Genomic DNA, 9,846 nt, shown 5'->3' on the forward strand with positions numbered 1-9,846 from the left:
TAAGGGAAATATTATAACTTATTTCCATATTCAATTTACTTTTTTTTACTAATTAAATGCCCAGACTTTTCCAGACTTCAGGACCAAGACGGAGAGAGAAAAAAAGTCAAAAACATTTCACCATTAACAAAGTAACTTTATTGCTTATAAAAATACAAGATATTTTAAGTTTCAGCTTAGCCTTGCTGTACCTGCAAACAGTAACTAGAGGCTGGTTGATTTTTGCTGAGAAGAGTGTTAATTAAACATCAAAAATAAACATTTTTCTTTCTGATCAATGATTTACTAATGCAGTAACAAACTGACCTGACATAACCAGGAGTGTAGAATGTAGCTTTTACAGGTGTGTGCAAGATAAATCAGCTCAACGCTCAAGGCTCCATTGGGGATTTCCATCCTGACATACGCAGTGCAAAAATAGGTAACTTTTTTTTTTTTTTTTTTTTAAATACATCCACATTACAAAGCAGCATCAAAAACATTTAACACTGAAACATACGATATGAATTCGCAAACATTCACTGTAGTGTGTGAGAATAAGTTTTTCATCATAGCTGGCTCAGCATCTGCAGGGAAGGTGTGCAACAAAGTCATTTAATGTAGGCAGTAATGGATCTCAGAGTGTATAGAAGAGCAGCCTGCAGCCGGGCTTCCATCACTATTAGGTTGGCGTGAACCTGCAGGAAAAAAAGGGGAAAAAAAAACAAACTAAATGCCATGTCATCTACCTCTGGGTAAAAGGGTGAAACATTTTCGACCCCCTGTCTGTAAAGCTTCGTTTTCTGATGACATTTAAAAGAGACGGAAACGACGGTAAAAGTCTGAAATGCCAGTGATTCATTCTTTGTTGAGAAGATACCAGAGAGGAGTTGAAATGTCAAGTGATTTGTGATGACAGAGGTCAGGCTAAGGTGTGTGTCTGAACCAGTCCGTACCTTTTCGGAGTGTCTGAAGTGTCTCCAGAAGGCGTGGTAAATGCGCGCAGTGGTCTGCTCGGGGTGACAGGCCATGGTTTTAACAAAGACCTTCAGAGAGCGCTCCAGTAAAACATTGACGCTGCCGTAGTCGTAATCGTCGTACCTGCAGACGCAGAAAAGACTTAAGACGGCGGGGAATACGGCGGACATTTTGTTTAGGCGGTGAGAGAGTAGAGTGTGCTACACCAACCGTATGCCGTAGAGGCAGTGGATGTAGTTCCACAGAGCTTTCCTCAGAGTGTAAGTGTCTACGTCTTCATGCATGGCCATCCTGTTGTAAGTCAAGTTGCTCACGACCTGCAAAGTTGCATCACCATCGTCAACTTAAACAAGCTTTTGTATGTTTTTACACACAAACGGATCACAATTTTAAATATATTTTAAAAAGTATTCATATAATCTGCTGAACTAATCATCCTGCGAAAGTTAACCAATAGGACTGTATGCATTTTTATTTCAAGCGTGTGTAGTAGCCAAGGAACAGAAAACCCGTAAAATCCCTGAAACAAGAATTGAAAGACATTTTTTCTGCAAATTTACAACTGTGATACCCGACAAAGAGGAAGTTAAGAGTCCCAGCAAATGGTCAAACAAAAACTACTGCCCACTGTCTTGTTTCAGGTGTCTTAAAGTTATTTTTAATGACAAACAGAAAAAAAGTAACCTTTTAGATTTTAGTTCTTTATCAGTTAAGGAAATCAAGTCATAAAGGCAGTGTGCTCCTGAATCTACAAGTGATTCATATAGTGTGTTTTTGCTCTTGGGTCATTTTCATCCTCATTGCTTTTTAAGAGATTAAAGGGAAAAGTACCTGAAATTCCTCATCCAGGAACTGACCCATGTCGGGAAGCAGCCTCTGCACCAAAGAGAATCCGTGATCTTCCCATGAATAATCCTGCAGATCAGATGTTGAGATTTTTAAGATCATCATAGGAACAAATGAGATGCACAAACAAATCAGCTAATAACTGATATTAGTGATTTTACTCTGGAAAGACCATGATCGGTGATTGACAGTGGTGAGGAAGTTGTTACCGAGTGAAGACTCGACTGGAGGCCTACAACTAACGATTATTATTGTAATTGATTATTCTATCAATTATTCTGATGATTAACATGATTTTAAGAAACAGCACATTTCTGCAGATTTTTCATTTATCCACTTTAGTCTTCATTTTATACAGTATTGGAACTACAATAAGAGATGCAAATAAGTAATTCAATTCATTTTTCTAAATAAGACATCTTTGCACAAAATGCAATAATATAGCATTCCTTTAGTGTTCGATTGGTCATTTGCACCAAAAGATGTATCTGAAGCTAAAAAATATTTCTATTTATTCATTGAACCTTTATTTAAACTGGTAAGTTATTAATAAAACATTCTTATTTACAATAATGATTAACATCGTCATGTGAAAAAGCTGAGCCCTTTCTGATCGACTTGGCGACAACACAGTGCAAGGCTGATCTGGTGTTTTTTTTTTTGTTTGTTTTGCTTTTTCATTTAACTGACTAATAACTGGGTAGCAAAAGGTGCTTAAAAGGCTTTTATTTTTGTACTGAATCTGCACCAGCTGAAGCTAAATCTGCCACATGTTCTGGGCAGAACATATTTACAGACATTTTGCGTTCATCTTAAATGCAAAATGTATTTTTGCACCGTTTTGCCTTCATCACTGATCTGACTATGTGTTTTGAGCAAATGGCCTTTTTTAGTCTGTATACTCCAATGAATCAATTACTATACAAGTTGACAATTGCTCATTAATCAATTCATCACGATTGATTTGACTGATCGTTCCAGCCCTGCTCAACTTTTTCCTTTAGAAAAAAAATTCGACAATTTTTGTGTTTACAGTTAAAATGTAACATTTACAAAATATTTGAAAAGATAAAACTGTGAACTACCTGTGCTCTCATGGTGGATGGGGACTGTTCTCCTCTGGGGGCAAAGTCCTCATATCTGAACTCAGGTTCCTCCACTAGACACAACACCAGCTCAGGTGGAGCTCCTCTTACCACCGCTGAACAAACGCAGTCAGAGAAGTCGAGTCAGCAAATATCCAAGCGGCCGACGGAGTGACCGGCGGTAAACGGGCGTATTTTTACCAGTTGGTATACTCTCGCTCCTCTGCCTTTCAAACCGAGTAACCATCTCCTCCTGCGTGCACTCCTCCTCCTCCTGCTGCTGCTGCAGCTCCACCATTCTCTTCATCAGTACCTCCACCTCCACCGCTCCGTCCACCAGCTGCAAACCGTCGAAATTATGATGTTTGTATGCACACACAAACGACGTGAACCAAGCCGCTTTTGTTAAAGACTGGTGATGGGAAATGACTGCGACTCACCTCCGGCCTGCCGTCCTCATGAGCCGGGCTGTGAGGGCTGCGAGGAATGTGGCTGGGCGACGGAGGGTGGAAGGCGTAGCCCCCGATGTGGTCCGGTTCTGGGTTTAACCCACAGCCCCACACGAAGGAGCAGAGCGAGTGAGTGTGTGCCATCAGAATCACGGCATGGATCAGTTCAGCCAGGGACCAACGCGGCTCTGCCCCGGCACACACCAGCTCCTGCAAAGATTGGTAAGAAAAAGCTCCATAAATAATATGCTCGTCAAATAAACCAACACATTTCGAGACTATTTTAAGGACGATGGCCACAGTTTGCCATGGAAAACTGGTAATGTTAGTATACCCTCGATTAATAAAGTTGAACATGAAACAGGCTCAGTTTTCTCACCAAAGCCAACCTGAAAATCCATCATGGCTGCCTAAAATTGGTGACAACTGCAGTAAAATTATTTGTTTGGTCTTCTGAAATTCACATCTCATTAAATCTTTCACACAAAGCACCGTTAGGCCTGTTACAACTAATTTTGCTTGATTATAAATTGTCCCAGAAATTATTGTGATAAACGATATTGTTGTTTTGATTCCATTTTCAAATAATATATTGATAATGGCATAATAATGCTAGTTCACCCTCCCAATTAACAATAAGCTTAAATTTTTGGGCAGGAAACTTCACACTGGAACTGAAAGACATTTTAAATATTCAAAAGAAAACACTCCAAAAACAAGAAATAAAACCTACACAAAACTGAAACCATGAATAAAAATGGATTATGAAGTCTCTAAACAAAAACCGCCTTTCAAAAAATATGAATCGTCAAAATGGAAATTATCAAGCTTATTTTAATTTATCATGCAGTTAATTGATTATTTGCTCTTTGCGGCAGGCTTAAGTACTATACATCCTCCTTTTATGAAAACGGTGGCAAGATTTGACTGTCTGCTGAGAAAAATGTAGCATTTTAGAGTAGCTATGGCTGCCTAATGCAAGAATGCAGTTTCCAAAATATTTCACCGGGCAAGTCACCGAGGAGGTGAGTTTGGATGCAAATCAGAAATCTGCTCTTAACTACTACTATTAACTAAAAGTGTCAAAACATAAAGTTGACTTCGGACAGGAAGTGAGTGGGCGAGCAGCCGACGTGTCTGACCTGGATGTGCTGCTGTGTGATGAGCCAGGGTCGGTGTGCCAGCAGCTTGTTGAGGGTATGGAGGCTGCGGAGTTTGACGGGCGCGTGCTTGATGCCGCTGAGCCAGCTCTCGTCCCCTCCAGCCTCCAGGAAAGCCTTGCTGTGCTGCTGCACCATGTACGAACAGTGGTGTCGGGCTGCAGCCTGAAAGACACCAGGAAGCCAAACTAAAAATAAACACGCCAGTATTTCCACTGAAAACGCGGCCTTATATTTGAGGTGCGCATCAAAGTCAAACGATGACATCAGGCGTTTGTGGCTATAAATAACAGTTAATATGTGGGGCAGGTGGAGCAGTTGGTTTAATAAATGAGAAACAAGTCGCCACATCATTATGAGAAAGCAAGTTGGCAAACCTGTTAGCGACTTGTTATGGCAGCTTAAGATCCCTCAAAAACACTACAAATGTGTTTTTGTTTTCCCTTTGAGTTTTCTGTGATGGGCGTTACTTCAGTTAAGTTAGGTTTAACAACACTGCTATTAAATGTTTCACAATAATTCAATATAGTCATAATTGGAAACAAGAGCACAACATTTGTTGATGCTCTCATGGAAAACAGTTTGCTAAAAACAACTCCATGAAAATAAGGCAGGTAAATTAAAATGCATCTCCAAAGCTAATGTCGAGGTCCATGTATTTTTGCTTTTTACAGAAATAATTCTAAGCAAATACCTTGAAGCATTACATTTTAAGTGTAAGCTCTCTTTCGTTGGATTTTTTTTTGGTATAATTTTAACAAAATTATTTCAGAAATGTGAACTTCTGTATTTACACAAACAAAAGCAATATCAACATATAGCTTTAAACACAACAAACCTGGTGAAAAATAACATTAAAATAAAAATCTTAAGTTATAACCTCAGGGAAATATGTTAGTGCAACATATTAAGTGGCAGGTCTGTTGTATTATTTCTGAACAGAGTGAGCTCATAATTATATTAACTGATTTTTTTCTTTTTCCAGATAAATAATAATAATTCGAAGAGAGATTTTCTTACCATTACGGAAACGTAATGTCTCCAGTCACGGGGCAGAGGGCCGTCCAATTCAAACAAAGCATGCTGGGTCCTCAAGAAGCAGCTCAGATAAGACGGGTGGAGCGCCATGACCATGGTGAGATGATCGACTCGACCCAGCGAAAGAAAAGACTCGACCAGGATGTCCTGGTTTAGCCCTTCTATCAACAACTGAAAAACAAAAAGATTCCAGTTCAAACCTTGTCAAGGAAATGTTTACTTTTTCCTACTGTTAGATAATGTGGCTTTATTAAAGAATCCAAAATTTCATCTGAATATTTTAAATAACATCTAGCTAATGACGCAATCATTTCTGTTGCAGAAATGAAGCTTCATGAGTCACATTTGACAGGAGCTTTGGCAACCAAACGCTAGTATTGCATCTTTTACAGGCTAATGCAGCTCGTACGGTAATGTTGCATCAGAAACGATGGCCCCACCGTTTCTCAGCCTGTCTCTTTACCCGGCCGTTTAGTCATAAAAACATAAAATGTCTGAGCCTTAAAGATAGGAAATCTAAAGAAGAAAAACAAGTACCACGTATATTGTCACTTTATCAGACAGTATATGTACATATTTATTGGATATAAATGTTATTCACTGCAAACAAAAGGTAGAAAAGTAATTTCTGTGATTTGTTGAAAACTTAGAAGCCTTAGGCATAAAGCGCTCGTCTGACAGAACACGATCAATGCCAGGCTGAATGCATGCAAATGTGATTTGAATCTTCATTTTCATTATATGCATCAAAATTAGTTTAGATTTATTTATGCTCTTTTTTCAGCTGAATAAAGAAAAGATGAGGGTTTGGAACAAATCTGACAAGCATGAACATGGACATTTTTGTAATTCCTTAATGTTCTGACGGCTTTAAAACTCCCAGTGATTTTAAATGTAAGAGAAAAAAAAACAAAAAAAAAACGAAAACTTGACTCAACAGTTCAGACCTCAAAGAAAGTTGAAAATCAGTCCATACTGTTCTGCACAAAGTTGCTTGATATCTGGTATCCTGTCTTTGGATTTGCATCATTAGACATTAACAATGTGCAAACACGCAACAACATTATTGGCAAACCGTAGAATTAACTACAATCAAGCAGAAAACCCCTTATAGAGGAGGTGATAAGTTGGTCTTAATCCAGCAAAGTAGCAACTGCATTAATAGTGCTATAAACCAAAGAGGAAAAACTAATATCACGCTTTAATGGTAGTTTAGTGAATAGTGAGACAGCAAATTGTTCCAGTTAACCAAATCTTAACACCTAAAGCTTTATGTGAACCTCATTTAAACGTCAGAAATCTCTGCAGCTACATACCTCTTTTGCAGGAATGAAAGCACTTGGACCAGAAGCCAAGGCTCGAGGTACTTCAATCCCCTCCTCCTGGAAATAAAGAATAACGCATTTCTGTCAAATGATCTGATAATTATTCTAATGGAAGAAAAATGACAACCTTCTTCATTTTAGCAGCACAGCACACAAATAAATAAGGTTATAATGTTAGTTTTAGAGCTTAACCAGAAGCCTGCTGCTCCTGAAAAAAAGAATACAAACTTCAATTAAAAAATAAAAACCAATTCCCATAAATAAAGGAAGATATGTCATTGTACTTCAAGTAGAATTACATTACAAACAGCTGATTATTGGTTATGTATTGTCAATCTTTGTCCTGCTAGTCCCAGATCCAGAAAGTCTTGGATCTGGGTTAAACCATGGTTCAACTGTTCAACCATAAAAGTCACGTATTTACCGTTTAACGAACATTTTTCTACATTTTCAGCACAAACCATACTTTGGTAAAACAATAAATAAGTAAAAATAACCGCATGAAATCTAAAACCCACCCCCATCAGACTGCAGCAGCCGAACTGTAATTGGACACCTGTTTCATAACAAGCAGTTCTTAAAAAAAAAAAAAAAAAAAAAAAAAAATGGCAAATTGCAAGTCAAAAAACTCACCGACATCTGAACACGAGAGATAAATACTTCAAGTGAAGCTCCTGGTTGCTTCTAGCAACATGAGTTAGGTTTTAAAAAAAATGGTAGAAATGCGTCAAGCCGGTGTGACTGTTACTTTACAGCGCTGCTTTGGGACTAGGGGGTGTGCCTGCATGCTACATGTTTTTCAGAGCAAAGGAGGGAGGCGTGTCCGGCCTGCTTGTTTTGCTCACAGCAGCAGGAGCTTGCATCACCTTCACCTCAGTGTCTGACGAAATATCCCGCAGTCTGGAGGTAATCAGGATCACTTCCAGCTGATAAATGATTATCAGGTCCAAGTTTATGGTGACTGCGTGGGCTACTCCTTCGCTCTAGAGTTCTTACAAATAAAAGCCGTGCAGAACCCAACTTATAAGCTGTTCTTATTTACAGAATAGCAACATCATTGAGCTCCAGGTTCTGTTGTTGCAGTATGAAGCACACAAAAAATGCTTTTGAACAGCCCAACATTACCTGTGCAATACACAGCAGCTCGGTGGCTCTCATCCGAACCTCCTGAAGGGGACACGACCTGGACAGTCGGAGTAGATGAAGAAGCGTCTCTTTGCTGAGCCGGGCCGAACCGGTCCGGTCCAATTCTAAACACACTAGAATCTTCTCGCTCAGCTTCTCCAGAGCCGTGGCCCGCTCATCTTTGTCCCTGCTGCACAGCCGAGCTAAGCTCTTCGTCGTCGGGCAGATTTCGGACTCTGAATCGGAGTGGTGACGAGATGAGCTCCCGGAGCCTGACACCTGCCTTGGGTTGTCTTCTCCATAAGCCTTGAAGGTGAAGCTTGGTATGGAACCGCTGGCCATGTCCTGGTACCTCCCTGCTACACCTGGGCTGAGCTGAGGTTACCTGTTGTTCTCAAGCTAGCTCAACCTAAAGTAAAGGTAACTCTGAGGTAGTTTGAATCAAACATTAGTTTACGTCAACGTCAGATACTTGAACAATGTTATCGCTCACTCCTTATAAACTCACACAGAGATGAATGTGCAGCCAGAGCCTCTTATAGCCTCCCCCTGTCCTTCCTTCTTCATACCCGGCTGCCTGAATGAGTAGCTTCCGGTTAGCTCGCTAAACTAGCTAGTAGCGTCGGCTATCGAACGGCATTAACGACGCTTTTAAAAGCGGAATACTCGTTTATGTTTAAACACGGGGGTGAGGTATCCAGCTCTTGACAGAAATACACATTTAATACAACGTATGATGATTTACTCTAATTAAATTGAAAGAGCCAAGAAACTTTCTGATATTCCTGGCTGTTTGTGTTCAGATGTTGGAGACCGTTTTGTGACGTCACTGTGGTGAAACCTTTCATAAATACTTAATTTCTTAGTTTAACACTACAAAGCTTTAGATAATACCCAACTAAATATTTTTTATCTTATGGAAAGGCATAGAAGTTGTGTATTTAAACAATTTAACTTTTTTACTTGGTTATGTCATATCTCTTATAAACTTACTTTCACTTCTAGACTGCTCTCCGATTCAGTTTAAATTACATTCAAAAATCAATTTACCTGATTTTATCCAATTTTCTTCCAAAAGTTTTTGTAAATGCTGATGGCTGTGGACAGAAAGGCTATCCAGAAGCTGTCTGTGTTACAGTGAATCTGAAGTAGCCTCTGAATGAAGACAGGTCATGATTCTGGAGTTACTTGACTGATTTTTAGTGAAGCACAGCGTTTTCTTCTGTTTGTCTCTTTTCACTAAAATGTTTCAGATATTTAAGCTAAATATCATGAATAGCGCTGTTCAAATAAGATGGTTTCTTCATGAAATAGCATTACAGAAATAAGCATCTTCTTTAGAGACTAATATTTAACAATGGCTTGTCTTCAGTCAGCGGCTTCTTCGGGCCGTTGTAATACAGACTGCTCCTGCTTCCTGCCCACAACCATCAGCATCTATACAACAGCTCTGAAGAAACTTGGATGAGTCACATTTAACTTCCTTTTGGGATTATTAAACTATTTTTAGCCAAACTGAATTGAACTGACATGAATTGCATTTAATCTTGGGGGGCTAAGATACAACAGAACTCTTCTTGTGACAACCTTTTTTGCTTTATAGTTTCATATTACTTTATTTTGTGTCAAATCAGTTGCATTGTATTCTCTTCAGTCATTCATGCAGCCAATTTGCTCATTTTTGCCCCAATCCAGAGGTTCAATTAACATTTTTAAATGATCTTTCAATATTAAATAATAAAATAAAGTCATGGCTTAAAAGTTTTTGCTGCTGGATTTCTGTTAAACTCTACGTTCATCTTTTCATTTGTTCTTTCATAAAGGCATTTCACTATCAGAGTTTTGTGAATCCTTTCATTAA

At 39.0% G+C, this 9,846-nt stretch overlaps 1 protein-coding gene across 1 annotated transcript; it reads right to left on the reverse strand.

Moving 5' to 3' along the window:
- Nucleotides 1–115: 115 nt before the first annotated feature.
- Nucleotides 116–8,647, reverse strand: sesn2 (sestrin 2). The gene is made up of 12 exons (XM_015010230.2): nt 8,494–8,647; nt 7,986–8,394; nt 6,852–6,917; nt 5,518–5,706; nt 4,480–4,662; nt 3,329–3,547; nt 3,090–3,228; nt 2,889–3,004; nt 1,789–1,872; nt 1,168–1,274; nt 936–1,080; nt 116–677 (listed from the first exon to the last, which is right to left on the reverse strand). Exons 2-12 carry the CDS (start codon nt 8,325–8,327, stop codon nt 591–593), a joined length of 1,677 nt encoding a protein of 558 aa, XP_014865716.2. The 5' UTR covers nt 8,328–8,394; nt 8,494–8,647; the 3' UTR covers nt 116–590.
- Between the last annotated feature and the right edge of the window lie 1,199 nt (nt 8,648–9,846).

Source organism: Poecilia mexicana, unplaced genomic scaffold (genome assembly GCF_051168715.1).
Source record: "Poecilia mexicana isolate PSO_F unplaced genomic scaffold, ASM5116871v1 scaffold_11, whole genome shotgun sequence".
NCBI classification, from domain to species: Eukaryota; Metazoa; Chordata; class Actinopteri; order Cyprinodontiformes; family Poeciliidae; genus Poecilia; species Poecilia mexicana.